The 17,723-nt window shown below is 34.4% G+C and overlaps 1 protein-coding gene across 7 annotated transcripts in view; it reads right to left on the reverse strand.

Moving 5' to 3' along the window:
- The window catches only part of NEXN (nexilin F-actin binding protein), a 46,679-nt gene that overhangs the window by 13,869 nt on the left and 15,087 nt on the right, over positions 1-17,723 (reverse strand). For 3 of the 7 annotated variants that reach the window (XM_057715430.1, XM_057715473.1, XM_057715454.1), the window contains 8 exons: positions 12,931-13,009; positions 11,337-11,528; positions 11,063-11,141; positions 10,829-10,977; positions 5,197-5,238; positions 3,820-4,017; positions 3,550-3,726; positions 1,651-1,839 (listed from right to left, as the gene is read on the reverse strand). In XM_057715430.1, coding sequence (XP_057571413.1) covers positions 1,651-1,839; positions 3,550-3,726; positions 3,820-4,017; positions 5,197-5,238; positions 10,829-10,977; positions 11,063-11,141; positions 11,337-11,528; positions 12,931-12,957 — 1,053 coding nt within the window. In that variant the 5' untranslated portion in view covers positions 12,958-13,009. Of the gene's footprint in view, positions 1-1,650; positions 1,840-3,549; positions 3,727-3,819; positions 4,018-5,196; positions 5,239-10,828; positions 10,978-11,062; positions 11,142-11,336; positions 11,529-12,930; positions 13,010-17,723 lie in introns of those variants that run through there. The other 4 variants (XM_057715444.1, XM_057715437.1, XM_057715483.1 and 1 more) reach the window with 2 other exon arrangements.

Here is a 17,723-nt window from a genome sequence, read left to right on the forward strand (position 1 = left end):
GAACTATATTCAACATCCTGTGATAAGCCATAATGGAAAAGGATATGAAAAAAAGAATGTCTGTATGTCTATCGCTGAGTCACTTTGCTGTACAGCAGAGATTGGCAGAACACTGTAAATCAACTATACTTGATATAAAAAATATAAAATTTTAAAAAAATCACTTATTCCACAAGCATGTACAGGAAGTTTGTTACACTACAATGTGATGTGCCATGTGCTTGATGTGGTCTGAGCCTCAGAGTGAGAAAGACAGCCATAAACAACAACACAGCAGCAGTGCGATGCTAGGAGAGCACCACCTGCTTTAAGAACACATGGAAGGAATACTTTTCTGGAACTTGTATCATCAGGAAAGGCTTCCAGAGGAAATGGAATATATGAGTAGGAGATAGCAGAGGACAGGGAAAAGAGAGATGGACATGTTTCATAGAGCGTTTATGAAGTTCCAGAGATGAGAGCATAATGTTTTGAAGAAATGGAAAGAAATTTAGTATGTCTGGAACAAACATGGCAGATTAAGGAAGAATCAATAAACGAAACTGGAGAATATACTAGGGCAAGATTATTAAGAAATTTGCTTTAAAATTTTAGTGTCTGGATTTTTGCTTTAAGGAAAGTGGAAAATTTTTAAGCAAAATAGTAGCATAATCAGGTTTATTTTTTTTTCTTTTTTTAAAGAAGGACCACTCCTGGCTTTATAGGAAAGAATGGATTATAGGCAAGAAAGCAAATTAATTAGGAGTTGGCCTGAGTCAAGGGACCAACTCCTAATTAATTAACAGTGACCTGCATTAGAGCAGTGGTAGTGGGAAATGGGGGAAAACTGATCAATTTTTAGAGTGATATAGGAAATGAGACTTAGTGAATGATTGGATGTGAGGCATGAATGAGAGGTGGAAGTACTTAAGGCTCTCAAGTTTCTGATTTGAGCATCTGGGGTGGGTGACGAAGCCAAATAAACACTTGGATATACCTGTCTGAAGCTCACCCAGACACAGGAAGAAAACCAAGTCATAGTATCACTGAAGCCCATTAAAAAGTTTCAGGAAGGGGATGCAGCATTCACATGTCAACTTACTTAAAAAATAAAGTTTGTCAGATAACTACATTTTACAAAAATTAAAATGGTATAAAGAAGTATAACTTTGTAACAGAGTTAAACTTGCTTACCAGAGTGATGGTAAGCATTTTGGAGAGTTAAATAATTGTGAATAAATGGCTTTAGTCATTTAATATATCCCAAATGGGATGGAAATAGGAAAGAAAGGAGGAAAGGAAGGAGGGAATGAGGGAGGGAAGGAGGAAATGTGGAAAGGGAGGAGAGAATGGAGAGGAGGGAAGGAAAGGTGGGGATAGGAGCCCCCCTCCCTCCTCACTTAGATACTTAGTTCTGGAAAACGTGTCTTCCCAGAGAAGGAAGATAACATGCACTCCTCCGTGCTAGGCATAGCAATCTAATCAGACCTTCTCAACACTATACTGAAGCAAACACATTTAACGGACGGTGTTATGCCATAGGAGACCTTAAAAACTTCTGGCATATAAGTTCCAGAAATAATAGGGTCTTCCACAAGGTTGAATGATTCCTCACAGCATACTCTAAAAAGCTGAGTCCCAATGGCCTTCTCCAGTCATATTCTGTCTTACCATGCTTCTCCTTGCTTCAGCAAATGCCTTCTTTTCTTCCTCTATTCTTCTTCTGGCTTCTTCTTCTGCTTTCCTTTTTTCATCTTCTCTCCTTTGTCTTTCTATTTCTTCAAAACTGAGTTTGAGTTTACCCGGGCGGTACCCTTTAAAAATGTTTTCTGTGTCTTGGTTTTCCTCCTCTTCATTTACCTAACCAAGAAACAACTCATTACTAAGAACTGAGATTCATCAAAGACAGGAATGAATTATCAATCAAAAGGTACAGACTCAGCCACCTCACACAGAAATGTTTCTTTGTCCTAATATTCTTGACCAAAGTCTCCTTCCTTTATAACAACTGATATGATTTAAAAAATCAAATTTGGAAAAATTCCAAATAAAGATGTACTCAAGTTAAATAAAACTTCTCAAGCAAGTCAAATTTTTAAATGGATAAGGTGAAGTGTTTAAATTCTTAAGGAATCATTTAAAAGTTTTATTTAACATCAATTCTCCCAGAACAAACATAAAACATGTGCGCTTGTGTGTGTGTACTTAAATTGTTTCAAGTATACACACACAAAGTCTCTTGGGTAATAAAATAAAGTTCTCATTCTTTAATTTTCATAGATTTCTTGACTATGAACTATGGTTATTAAATGGATAAAATATCTGGAACTATTTTATATATATAATTCAAATTTTATGATTTGATTAATGATATTTCTGTCTTTTCACTAAATTGATCACCAGTGATACCTAATACCTATTATCCAACTATAATTACCCAAAAGTATTAACAACATTTTCAAACAAATATCTAGAAAATTAAAATTTTGGAGATATAGTCCTTAGAACATCATTAATGAAAGTTGATCAAGAAAGTCTGAAAGCTTAAAAAATTCCATATGTTCCATTCTTAAATTCTTGCAATGACACTGATTTGGGATCAGTGTTTTCTTACTTCAATTTTATTTTTTGTTGTTAAATCTATTACTATAATAATAGCAGTTAAAATTTTTAAAGCACTTATTGGGAATTCCCTGGAGGTCCAATGGTTAGGACTCTGCGCTTCCATTTCAGGGAGCACAGGTTCAATCCCTGGTCGGGGAACTAAGATCCCGCAAGCTGCACTGCATGGTCAAAATAGAATAATAATAAAAAGATAAAAATAAATAAGTCAATCAATAAATAAAGCACTTATTATATGCCAGACACTATTCTAACTGCTTTCTATATTAACTCATTTGATGATTTAAGAAGTAGACACAATTATTTTCACCATTTTACAAATGAAGAAACAGACATGGAGAGGTTAAATAACTTGTCCATGGATATGCAATAAATGTTAGATATCTGAATCCAGGCAGTCTGGCTCCAAAATCCATGCTCTTAGTCACTTAGATTATGTACATTTACACACAAACATATCTCTCTATATATTCAGTATATATATATATACACACACACACTAAGTATACACTTAGATTAGACTTGGAAGTACACTGCACCATGCTATTAAACACATGGCAGGCTGAACTAACAGATGAAGAGAAACCAGGTTTGCTGAATAGTTATTTTGTATATTTACAACAATTTATAAAAATAAAAATTTAAAGCATATTAGGTAAAATATCCCAAAATGAAAACTAGAAAATAATATGGATGCATGTTATATACGAATATGTATACATTTTCAAAATCAGACCCTTGTAAGTAGAAAATCTCCTTAAATTTACAGCAATGAATCTTATCTCAAGACAGCTACCTCCCTTAATATTAAATGTTTTATATATAACATTTATATAATATATAATTATACATATAATATATAATTTGTATAATATATAAATGTTAAGTATCATAATTATGTATTAAAATATCATATGTAAATGTTACACATATATCAGTTTGTTTTACCATTTGCCGCCTTGCTTCTTCAAAAGCACGCCTTTCTTCTTCTAAACGTTTTCTTGCTTCCTCCTCAGCTTGCTTCCTTCGGTTTTCTTGTCTTTGTCTTTCCAATTCTTCAAAAGTCAGTTTCAGTTTTCCAGGAGAAAGTGATTCTCTTTTTGCCTCGCTTTCCAGTTCATCATCCTACAAAAACATAGTGAAAACCTGTTAATCATAAAGGGATACGCTGCTAACCAACTAAACTGCTTTTATTTGTTCTTTATAAAAAAAAATTACCATGACCAATGAAAGACACTTTGCTTCCTTGAGAGATCGGCATTGTTCTTCATATCTTATTTTTTTATCTTCTTCATACTTGACCCTTTCCTTTTCTTCTCGTTCTTTTTCTAGATCTTCAAAACTCTTTTTTATTTTTCCAGATATTTTGTGTGATTTGACAGGTACCACTGTTACAAGCAGTGAGTCATCTCCTTCCTAATTTACAAAATACATAATTAGCATATTTCTTCCTAATCAAAATTTAGGATTCATGGGACTTTACTTCCATCATTGGTGAATTTCATTACATTGCCATCAATGTTATAAAGAACAAAAATTTATATTTTTTTACAGATTTCTATTAAATAGCTCTTTCTCTGAATTCATTGTACATTATGAGTTAATCTTACTGAAATCCACTGCTGACAGGGTTCAAGAAGCATCTTTTCTCCTAGAAGATGGTGTTAATACAACTGTTTAGATAAAACTGCATGAAATTATCTGAATTTCGTTATCCGTGCACTCATCCCACAAAAGGTAATGTGCATGTGAGCATACTCTAAATCAATTTGATGGTGGATGGATTCAGTTTAAACACATAAGGAAGGTTTCTGCGTTTGATTTTTCTCTCCATGCAAGTTTTTAAATACTTAATAAAACTAACATTTAGCAAGGAAAAAACCCCCAGTATTTCCAAGTAATTTTGAAAACGTTTATCTTATAGACAAAACTATTTGGCCTTAGGTCCTATTCAAATGTTCTTAAACTTGTTTTAAAAATTCATTTTATTAGTTCTATTACATCATCTATTATTGCCTCTGAACTTTTTTCAAAAGCAAAGTGAAAAATTATAATATGTAACACATGCCCCTAAAATAAAATTGCTTCCAATTTATATGGCTGTAGTTTTAGGCACACCATCAAACTGATTAATCTTTAACTTTCTCTGTTAGATACAAGAGACAACTAAAATTGTTGTGGTTGTTGAACGTTCCTTTATGTACTCTCTGCTAGTATGTGATAAGCAAAACAGACTATCAGGAACTCTGAGGAAAGAAATGATGAAAAGAAAACTGCCTTTTTCAAATGTTAGCTTCCAACAATCTCAACTATTAGTAACAGTTCAAGAAATACATAGTACTGGCAGAGTATCTCAAACTGAGACTTGTGTCTCTAATCTAACCATGAAAGCAAAACCATACTTTTCTTTAAAAACGCTAGGCTATAGTGTTTGAAAGTGCAAAAGTATGATCTTGATTTGCAAAATACTGTTGTCCTTTTTGTTGTTGTTGCTATATTTATAATAAAAAATAAAACTTAATTTTTTAATTGAAAGGTTATTTGTGAATCAGATAATTTTAGGTGAATGTTTCATTAAAGGAAATGTCCATTTACCTCTGATGCTGATTCAGTTCCCGTATTGCTTATGTCCTCAATCTATTGAATAAGAATTTCATATCATTACATTACATCAGATTTCTGCTTTTTGCTTTAAACATACAACTGAAAAATAATTTAGTTGTGATTTAAGGCAAATTTCAAAATTTAGAATTTTGAAGTATTTTTGTGTTGCTCCAAATTAGCCAATTATGTCCATTTAAATAGAGATTAAACCTTGTATTAATTTTGCATTTTGATATCAATATCAATATCTAGGGAACAACATATTAAGAAAAAATTAAAATAAAGCCAACTTTGTAATTCTGGAATTTGAATAATGGACCAAACTCTTACAATCTGGCTGTGAGCTTACAGCCAACAACCATTAATTAAACAAGCAATTTAAACGGAGATACAGAAACATTTCTCCATTCTTTGTCTCTGCCACAGCATAACGAAACCTATCGTTAGCAATCAAATAATCATCATGACTATATTTTATAATATAAATAGGTGGCAAAAATATAACTGCCACAATAATCAAGTGCAGTGAAAGGCGTAGGCTTTCATATGGCTCGTTTAGAAGGGAAAATAATTCTGATAATCATAATTGTTTACTCTATATTTTGACCAGATTTAGGTAGGAAAGGCCCTCATTCAAAAGGAGGGAGCTCAATTTGGCCATGAAGGTTCGCTTGAGAGGCAGGCTAATGTACAATATATAACAGTGAGAAATGACAGAAAGGTGATTTAAATAACACAAGGTTTGAGATCTCAGGAAAAGGAAACATAAGCAATGAGAAAATGGGAAAAGATAGAAAATAAAAATTCCGATTGTTTATTGTTTTAATTTGATTTTTAACACTAATGAAAGAGCTGGAAGTAGTTTGTTCCTCACTCATTCTAAGGGAATTCTGTTGTACCTTGGCTCATACTAGGAACTGGGCTGGCTGAGTCCCTGTTCTCTTATCATCCCACCTTTCTCTACTCTCTGTCAAGAAGAAATAATACCTTTTTATTAAGATACCAAATTTCTTGAAAAATAAATTATTCTGAACAAATCATTTATTAAAAATAAATCTATTTTATATTTTGATAGTTTATTTTAAATAGTTTTGATCACAATAATTTGCTTTATTACAGAATTATTTATTACACTGATTTGCTGTGTAAATGATGGTTTTATTGAATGATAAATGATACTATGAAAAATTTTCATGGATCTATAAAAAAATTACAAAATTATTTCTCTTCATACAGTGCTAACAATTCCTCTACAAATCATATTAATCTCAATAAAAAGTTCTAGGAGATATGGCGAGAAGCAAGACATTGTGAGCATAAGGAAGAAAAATTCTAAATTTTTTAACCCCAAATTTCTTTCTCTTGCTGCTACAACCTCAGATTTTTATTAGTTTACAGTAGATAATAAACTATATTTAGAAGAGTTTTTCTTTGGTTGGGTGTTTTTTGTTTTTGCTTTCTTTGCTCATTTTAAACCATTATCAAAACAACAAAAGATAGAAATTTTTTTCCATTGGGTTTCAACAAACAAGGAAAGAGATGAATTTACCTAAGTGGCCGTGGTCTCAGTATATGCATAGAGAACTAAGATATTCAGCTCAATTATAGTGCTAGCTTTCAGAAGCTACCATTGAAGAGCTGCTTCCCAATTATTTCTTTTGACTTATGGAAAGAAAACTCCTTTTGCTCCTTCCCAAATCAACTTCCTTTCTCCCCTTTCTTTTCTTTCCTTTTTTTTAAAAAATATTTATTTATGTATGTATTTATTTGGCTGCACTGGGTCTTAGTTGTGACACATGGGATCTTCGTTGCCATGTGCGAGATCTTTAGTTGCGGCATGCAAACTCTTAGCTGCGGCATGTGAACTCTTAGCTGCAGCATGTGGGATCTAGTTCCCTGACCAGAGATCAAACCCAGGCCCCCAGCATTGCGAGCACGGAGCCTTAGCCAATAGATCACCAGGGAAGTCCTCTCCCCTTTCTTTTCAACATCTCAGTCTCCCACCAATAACTTCTCTTTTTCTAAGTTGACAGACGTTAACCTTGTCCATCAAAATATGCTCAAAGATAACCAGATTATACCAAATTGATTCTCCCTCAAATTTTATTGGTCTTTGATTCCAACATCCAGTATACAAAGTATGCCTATTTTTAATTCATCATAATATCCTAGAATCTCAGAACTGGTAATTATCTTGAACGTTACTCAGCTAGCTGTCTGACTCAGGAATCCTTTCTATAGTGTTCTTTTTTTAAAAAAAATAAATTTATTTATTTACTTATTTATTTTTTGGCTGCACTGGGTCTTCGTTGCTGCATACAGGCTTTCTACAGTTGTGGCGAGTGGGGGCTACTCTTTGTTGTGGTGCACGGGCTTCTCAGTGCCATGGTTTTTCTTGTCTGTTGTTGCAGAGCACGGACCCTAGGCGCACGGGCTTCAGTAGTTGTGGCTCACAGGCTCTAAAGTGCAGGCTCAATAGTTGTGGCATGGGCTTAGTTGCTCCGTGGCTTAGTTGCTCCATGGCATGTGGGATCTTCCCAGACTAGGGCTCGAACCCATGTCCTCTGCATTGGCAGGCGGATTCTTAACCACTGCACCACCAGGGAAGCCCTCTATAGTGTTCTTGACTATGGACTTGTACAAGAGGATTTTTCAAACAAACATTAAGACTCTTCCTGACTATCTATGCCATGCTTTACTTCTTATATTCACGGATAGATTAGATTTGAGTGGAAATGTACTTAATTAGGTTTTAAAATTAGACTTCCCATATTTGCAAGATTACTATTAATAGTTTATATTGCTCTACCTACATAGTCTCCATTAATTCAATAGGCTAAAAATTTTATTAACCGAGATTCTCTTGTACCCTGCCATGTAGTATCTAGGGTTACTAAAGTGGTTCTTTTTCATGATTAGTTCTTTTCCATCTCTCTCAGAATCCTATGTCTTCATCATGTTCAAATTCACCTCAACACACACAATTTCTTCTTGTGAAAACACTGCCAGCATATTCAGTTCTTGGGGTTGTAGTGGGTCTCAAAGTTTAGTGTATAATCAGTGCTTTATGGAAAAGGGCACAAGACTTAAAAGAATGGGCTTCCCTGGTGGCGCAGTGGTTGAGAATCCACCTGCCAATGCAGAGGACACAGATTCGATCCTTGGGGCGGGAGGACCCCACGTGCCGTGGAGCAACTAAGCCTGTGCGTCCTAACTACTAAGCCTGAGCTCTAGAGCCCTCCAGCCGCAACTACTGAAGCCAGCACGCCTAGAGCCTGTGCTCCACAATAAGAGAAGCCACTGCAATGAGAAACCTGGGCACCTCAATGAAGAGTAGCCCCAGTCACCACAACTAGAGAAATCCTGTGTGCAGCCAAAAGTAAAATAAATAAATAATAAAATAAATCTTTAGGGAAAAAAAAAGACAAAAGAAGTAGACTAACCCCATGTGCATACTCACCATTTCCTGCCAAACACCGAATATTTTAATTATATATTTTATTATAAATTTATTACCTAATTTTATAATTTGTATTATAAATATAATTACATATAGTGATATATTTTATATTTATAATATATAACCTAAAATGTTCATTTATTATAAATGTATTCCTTTGTGAAATTTCATTTCAAAATAAATACTAATCTTTGATGACTGGAGGTGGCAGAGGTAAAGTATACCAACCTTTCTTCAGACAAAGAGATACAAAGTAATAAAATATAGGAAATTCTAATTCTTTCCTATAATTCATCTGGCATATGACATTATTTGCCACCATCTTGTAAATAGCTATTTGCGCCATAAAAGTGGTTATTCGCAAAGTTGGGGTAAATAAATTTCTTTGACATGAAAATACAGCATATGCTTTGCCTTCTTTGTCACTTTTTAAAATTTTGTTTTGTTTTCTGGCAGCGCTGCGAGGCTTGCAGGACCTTAGTTCCCCAACCAGGGATCCAACCCAGCCTTGGCAGTGAAAGCACACCAAGTCCTAACCACTGGACCACCAGGGAATTCCGTCACTTTTTTAAATGAAAGTAGTAGAAACTGAACAAAGCATAGCAGATAGATTTAAGGCACTTAAAGAGTAGGCAAAAAAGAGCCAAGAACAATCTCACAAAAACAGTTATGAAAGAGATAATATACTGTGAAGACTATGTTAGGATAGTTGTTAAAATAATGACGACAGAGGAAGAGAAACTAAAATGGTCTCACAACATTTTATCTATATGTACTATTATTTAAGTGAAACATTTATAGCCCACTTACTTTGTACCAGGCACTGTACTAAGTGCTTTTTAATAAGAACTCTAGGAGATAAATACCATTATTGCTCTCATTAAGTTCAATACATTGATCATCCCTTTGATCCTACAATGTAGACAAGGTTAAAGTACCTAAGCAATATAACAGTCTTCTGTCATTTTTTTCTATGTCTCTATGACTATAGATCATTTATAAGACAAATATCAATATATTAAAGAAATGTTTATAAATTGATCAGTTCTTAATAAAATGTAATTATGACTACTAGAATTTCAAGTTTCTATATCATTACTATCATGAATCATTTGAAGAGATTAGCTTTTTCTGGAAATTAGATCAGATTCTTGAGTTTTTTGTTTTTTAATTTATTTTTAAAAAATTTATTTATTTATTTTTAGCTGTGTTGGGTCTTCTTTGCTGCACACAGGCTTTCTCTGGTTGTGGCAAGCGGGGGCTTCTCTTATTGTGGAGCACGGGCCCTAGAGCATGCAGTCTTCAGTAGCTGCGGCATGTGGGCTCAGTAGCTGTGGCTCATAGGCTTAGCTGCGCCGTATGTGGGATCTTCCCGGACCAAGGCTCGAATCTGTGTCCCCTGCATTGGCAGGCAGGTTCTTAACCAATGCACCACCAGGGAAGTCCCAAGTATTTTAAAATACTTACCAGCCTCTTAGTTCTCATGGTCTGAGCAGAAAAATATATGGGAATTCTAAGTTCATTAAGAGACTATATAAAATCATAGTAATAATGTTTTTCTCCCTCTTGATTTGTCCTCTGTGGCTATGGGCATCAGTAATGGCTACACGAAGGAAAATGACTGTCACACATTTCTCACCTCTCCTACTACCATCCCCAACTTAAAAAAAAAGTTAAGCTAGCTAATAATACCATTATTGAATAAAATGTGACTGTTTCAAATAATTGAGTAGGAAGATATCCTAATTAACCTTAGTGTTTGATAATAACCAGCAAGTATTTTTTGATTGCTATCAAAAGACTAGCATTTTGTTACATGCTTGTGGATACTTTGTGTGAATTTGCCTTATATCTTTATAAAATTCTCTAATGAATCAAAAAAAAATAAGGAATGTGGACAGTGTAAGGAATGTAGACAGAATGATATGATGATATATAACAAAAATCATCTCAGTATTCAACCCTGAAATAGGCACATTCTGCCCTTATCCTTCTAGGCATTTGATGTTAAATATTTGTGCTCAAGATCTTATTTCCATGTAAAAGCTAGTATTTAATAGGTTTATGTTACATTAAAATATTTTGATTAGGCAACATACTGATTAGTTTTACTCTGTACAATTAGTATCTGAAGCAAATACCAACTTAATATCTAGTGTATACCTGCTCAGCCCTTTTTGCTAATTCACGTTGTATCTTCCTCTTTTCTAACATATCCTGCTCAATTCTGCGTTTTCGTTCCTCCTCCGTTCTCTTCCTTTGTTCCTCTTGTCTTTGTTTCTCCATTTCAGCAAATTTACCTTTAACAGTTCCTAAGAATATATGAAACATGTTTGATATTTTGCTATGTTTCCTTTCTTGCAATTTTATTTACAATTTACCCCTTAAGTGTCTTACCTGTTAGCTTTGGGACATAAGCCTTTTCTACTTTAGAAGATACCTCTTCCTCATCATCAGAAGCAAGCATTTCTTTAATCTAGATGGTTAAATAAATTAATATGAACATGTCCAAACTTTAGACTAAATTATATGCAGAGTTTGAAATTAGCTTATAAATACAGGAAATATTTTAAGTATAGTTAATATGAAATGTGGTTAATGTGAATAATAAAATGTAAATTTAAAAGATGAAAATGAATATTTGCACAAGAATAAAATAAAATAAAATAACCTCCTGCTTTCTCCTGTTCCATTCTCTCTCTCTAATATATTGTTCTTTTCTTCTTTGCTTTTCGTCTCTAGATCTCCTTTGATTTCTTTCTTCCCTGGCTCTCTGCATGGCTTCAAACTTATCCTTTACATCACCCTTGCCAAGTTTTGGCACATAGGTTTTTGGTACAGGTTTAGATGAAGAAAGCAGAAGCTTCATTAGAAGAAAATAAAGAGAAGAAAAGTGAAAAAAATAAGAAAGGAAGAAATTAGATAAAGATAGATCAGAATAAGCAATATAAGAAATATTTATTGAAAAAGACTATAGAAATGAGTTTGAAATCTTTATTTGTATAATCAGAATCTGATTAGATACTTTCTAAAGTCTAAGTATGAAAAATCAAATTACAGAAAATGTGAGAGTAAAAATGTTATTAATATGTAGCAAAGAAATCCCATTTTGTAGGTGTGTTCCACTGAAGCTGAAGGCTAGTAAAATATAAAAATGGAAGACTGGATTCCAATGTAAAACAACTGTATTGTATCATCCCATTTCATTATATTAAAGATTCAGATTTTACATTACTTGCTGAAAAGATACCAAGACTAATTATAATAAATTAGATGAAGTTGAAAACAAAGCAAAAAGTTTAAGGCTAATTCACATATTAATATTCTTGTTTCCATATCTAAGATGAGCGAAACTGAAGGGCTTTTACTTCTCATTTGTGGCTGCAGTGAGCCAAGGTCTCTGTGTACAAGCAGCGATTTTTGTTGTTAACTTTTGCTATACTGCCCATCTAGAACGTTCTTAACCAACACTGAAAATGTGTAAGATGCTGTATCATTCCAAGCAGGATGTGCTCTAAGAGGAAAATCCCCAAATGACAGAAGAGCTTTCTAAAGAAGGAGGAATCTGTTAAAAGACCGGAGAAATGATTTTCCTCCATTCTGAAACCAGGAAAGCAAATTATTTTCACCCTTTTTGATCTCTAAAAGAAGTTTCAGTAAATAAAAATTCTTTGCCTCAGAACACCAAACCCTTCTCTTAGTGATAATGGCAAATTGCTTAAATACTTTGTGGCATACCCAGCCTCTATTTTATTTTCCACTTATGGTGTCATTGGCCATTTTAAGGTTTTTTAGAGTTTATAATTTTGGGGTGTCAGCAACTGATTTCTTCCTATTACAACTCTCAGTAACAATAGCCAGGAACCAGAAAAAGGCTAAGATAAGTTTAACTGCAGCTGCTAGAAGGAGTAGCTGAGAAGGATCCTCACCTGAGAGTGAATTATCTTTCTTCTGAGTATACGTCAATTCTGTTTTTTTAATACTGAATAAATAACTTAAAAGATTTATCAAGATATTAAAATCTACTCAAGATGCTAGCCATCATATCCACTTCACTATCACTCACAAAATTTAATAAACATGCCTCCTAGACAAGAATACAAATGAATTACTGGGCCCAAGACTAGCCTGTGAATTTTCTTTCTTTTGTTTTACATCTTGACACTTATTATGAACTTCTGTGAATGACCTTTCCACCAGTTGCCCTTTCAGCACTTCTACAGTCAACCCTACGATTCCCACATTTTTTAACTTTTAAGACTTACCTCAGTCTTTTGGGAAATATCGTTCATGTTTGCTCTATGTGGTCTTGGGGTGATTATGAAGCTTTGTAATTTTTTGCACCTGAAAAAAATATTAATACTGAATGAGAATTTTTAATGACAATTTTTTAATATGCTATGTATCTTTGTAAAGAGAAATAGCACACTAATTGCCCCTCAAAAAATAATGACATAATCCAAGCAAGTAATAAATTATAATAACCCTCAGCTCCTTTTCCCAAGATTCAGGGTATAGAAGGTACAAGATGCAAGGTGTTAAAAGATCCCTGAAAATTTATAGCCCAGAATAGCTTAGTGAACATATCAAGTGACCTTGCAAGGAATTTGTATTCTGCAGTTATTGGATGTATTATTCTATAATTATCAATGAGTTCAAGGTGGTTGATCGTGTTATTTAGGTCTTCTATGTCTTTACTAACAAAAATTTTTTTTGGCCTAGTTCTAACAGTCAAACTATATGAAATTGTCTGTTCCTTTAATTCTGTCATTTTTGTTTTATGTAATTTCAAACTTCTAAAAATGCATATGTTATCACTATAATATCTTCTTTTTGAACTGGCCCTTTCATCAGTATGAAATTTCCCTCACCTTATCTCACTGTCTTGAACTTATCTGATATTAAAATAGCCACACCACCTTTCTTTAGTTTGCATGGTGTATAATTTTCTAGCCATTTACTTTCAGCCTATCTATGCCTTTACATGTAAAACACATCTCTTGGACACAGCATATGGATCTTACATTTTTAAAAATTCAATTCTGATAATATTTGTCTTTTAATTGCAGTGTTTAGTACCTTAACATTTAATGTAACTTTATATGAATGGACTTAATCCTATCATTTTACTATTTGTTTCTTGTTTGCCCCTTTTTTATTCCTCTATTATTCTTTTTCTGCCTACTTCTGTATTAATTAAATAATTTTATTTTAATATATCTGTTGGCTTTGCATTATTAATTTAAAAAAATTAAGGTATAATAGACATACAATAAGCTATATTTTTTGAAAGCGCACAATTTAAGTTCTGACATATGTATATACCCATGACATCATCACCACAATCATGATATAAATATACATATAGGGATTCCCTGGCAGTCCAGTGGTTAGGATTCGATGCTTTCACTGCTGTGGCCCAGCTTCAATCCCTGGTTAAGGAGCTAAGATCCCATAAGCCTCGCAGTGTGGCCAAAAAACAAAACAAACTATATCTATATATATATACCTATATATATATACACACATATATATGAATATATACACTACACCCAAAAGTTTTCTCAGACCCCCATAACCTCCCTTTCCTTCTAGCCTTTCACACCTCCATCCCTAGGCAGATACACTTTCTGTCACTGTAGATTAGTTTAAATTTCCTATAAATGGAATCATACAAGTATATACTCTACTGTTTGGCTTCTTTCACCATGTATAATTACTTTGTGATTGATCCATGTTGTTGCATATATCAATAGTTCATCTCTTTTTATTAGTGAATATTATTCCAATGTATGAATATACCAGAGTCAACCGTTAATCATTCATCTGTGGATGGACATTTAGGTTGTTTCCAGTTACTGTTACAAATAAGGCTGGTATGAATATTCATGTACAAGTCTTCAGGTGGACATATGCTTTTTTATTTCTCCTCGGTAAAGAAACAAAGTATAATGTCTAGGGGCTTCCTAGGTGGCGCAGTGGTTAGGAATCCGCCTGCCAATGCAGGGGACATGGGTTTGAGCCCTGCCCTGGGAAGATTCCACATGCCACGGAGCAACTAAGCCCATGTGCCACAACTACTGAGCCTGTACTATAGAGCCCATAAGCCACAACTATTGAGCCCATGTGCTGCAACTATTGAAGCCCACACGTCTAGAGCCTGTGCTCTGCAACAAGAGAAGCCACCACAATGAAAAGCCCATGCACCACAATGAAGAGTAGCCCCCGCTCGCCAAAACTAGAGAAAGCCTGTGCAGCAACGAAGACCCAACACAGCCAAAAATAAATAAATAAATAAATAAAATAAATTTATTAAAAAAAAAAGTATAATGGCTAGGCCTTATGGTAAATGTATGTTTAACTTTTTAAGAAACTACCAAGCTGTTTTCTAAATGGTTGTACCATTTTACCTTCCCACCAATAGAGTATGAGAGCTACACTTTCTCTACATCTTCATCAACACTTGGTATGGTCTTCTTAACTTTAGACATTCTAAATGTGTGTAGGGATATCATATTATGGTCTTAATTAACATTTCCCTAATACCTAATGATACTGAACATCTTTTCATGTTTCTTTTTTTTATTTATTTATTTTATTTATTATTTTTGGCTGTGTTGGGTCTTTGTTGCTGCGAGTGGGCTTTCTCTAGTTGCCACGAGCCGGGGCTACTCTTCATTGTGGTGCGCAGGCTTCTCATTGCAGTAGCCTCTCTTGTTGCAGAGCACGGGCTCAAGGCACGGGCTTCAGTAGTTGTGGCTCTCTGGCTTCAGTAGTTGTGGCTCACGGGCTGTAGAGCTCAGGCTCAGTAGTTGTGGCTCACGGGCTTAGCTGCTCTGTGACATGTGGGATCTTCCCAGACCAGGGCTCAAACCTGTGTCCCCTGCATTGGCAGGAGGATTCTTAACCACTGCGCCACCAGGGAAGTCCCCACATTTCTTTTCTATCTATAAATATTCTTTGGTGAAAGTATCTGTTTAAATCTTTTGCCCATTTTATTACTTGGTTGTTTATCTTCCCATTATTAAGTTTTGTGAGTACTTTATATATTCTAGATACAAGACCTACATCAGATGTATGAATAGCAAGGATTTTCTCCCAGTCTTTGGCTTGTCATCTTTTTTTGGGGGGGGGGGGGGGGGGGGCGGGGGAGTGGTGGTCGTACGGCACAGCTTGTGGGATCTTAGTTCCCAGACAGGGATTGAACCTGGGCCCTTGGCAGTGAAAGCACAGAGTCCTAGCCACCACCACCAGGGAATTCCCTGTCTTTTCATTTTCTTAACAGTGTCTTTTGAAGAGAATTTCTTCATTTTTATAAAGTCCATTTTACCAAGCTTTTTCTTTTACATATTGTGCTTTTAGGGTTGCACTGGCACAAAAAACTTATCCTACATTTCCTTCTACAGGTTTTATAGTTTTAGGTTTCTCATTTAGGTCTTTGATCCATTTTCAGTTGATTTTTGTATATGGGAAAACAATTTTTACAGGGCCATTTATTGAAAAAAACTTATCCTTTCTCCACTGATATGCTTTTGTATCTTTGTCAAAAATCAATTGATCATATACTTGTGTGGGTCTATTTTTGGACCCTCCAGTCTGTTCCATCAATCTATTTGTCTTTCTTGATGCCAATACAACAATGTTTATTTGTTTTTAACTATAGTCACCATGCCACAATCTTTTTTTTTTCCCTTGGCCATGCCATGCAGGATCTTAGTTCCCCACCAGGGACTGAACCCACGGCCCCTGCATTGGCAGGCTGATTCACAACCACTGCGCCACCAGGGAAGTCCCTCCATGTGATTAACAAGGCCCTAACTTTAGTCGTTTAGTGCGTCTGTGGGTGCTTATTACATTGACAATAATTACCTAATAAAAGTAGGTTATGCGAAGAGAGTGTCATTAACCAAGGTTTGAGCAATCTATGTGCCTGAGATAAAAATAACAAACAGTTCTAGTTCTGTTCTCTTACCCTGAGCCATTGTATCATATCTAGAGTTACCTGTTAGATATTTCTTCTTGAATAACCAACAAAACCTAGTCTTCATTCTCATAGCTTCTCAAACCTTAGAGTTAATTATGGTTCATTCTTCTATATCTCCTAAATTTTAACAGATTGTCATGATTTGTGAATGTTACTTTCAAACTTGCTCTTCTACATTACTTCACTATTTTCACTGCCCTCATACTAATACAAGCCTTCATCACCTCACACTTTGATTACTATTCAATACAGTTTGATAATCAGACCTACATCTAAATCCCAATCCTGTCGCTTCCTATTAGGATTAGATAACATGTCACATGTTATCACAAGAATAATACCTAACATTAGTAGGTATCAATAATTTTGATTAATTTCATTATTCCTAGTCTCTCCCTCACCAGTTTACCCTTTTCAGTAAAAACCTACATTTCCCTGTCCATGAGCATACATTAACATATTATTTGTGCAATTTAAGAGTTATACCAAAGGGAATGATGAAAATTTGAACAATCTCACGTGGGATTATAGGGACTGATAATTTTAGCTGAATTAATTGGCCAGAGGGAATTTCAGGAAGCCTTTTTTTCCTGGTGAAATGAAAAAAAAAACTGTGACTTGGTGATAGAATTAGCGTCAAGAGTAATCCTGGAGAATAAATGGATTGCCTAGCCCTCCTCATCTAATTTTTTTTAATCTTCAAATTATATCTTGACATTTATAGATCTGGAATAAAATGAGATTGATTTTTTTTAATCTAGTATAAGCAAAACCACTTAACATAGTTTTTAAAATGTCATTTCAGTATTCTGAGTTCTCATTTTGAAAGTCTGTGAAAATTAGAATAGTACTAAGTTTAACGTTTTTGGTTAAAATATAAGCAGGTTATCCTTTGCTGACAGTTTGCTCTATTCTGCATTTTGAGGATGAAAAAATTGTAGCAAAATAAGTTTATTAGCTTTTCGTATCATAGGACTGTTTTTTTAAGGTGTAGATTACAAACTAAAAGGACACATAACTCTTGCGTAGTTTTATGTTGAAGAAAAAATTTCAAAATCAAGCAGACAAATATTT

Source organism: Hippopotamus amphibius, chromosome 1 (assembly GCF_030028045.1).
Source record: "Hippopotamus amphibius kiboko isolate mHipAmp2 chromosome 1, mHipAmp2.hap2, whole genome shotgun sequence".
Lineage (NCBI taxonomy): Eukaryota > Metazoa > Chordata > Mammalia > Artiodactyla > Hippopotamidae > Hippopotamus > Hippopotamus amphibius.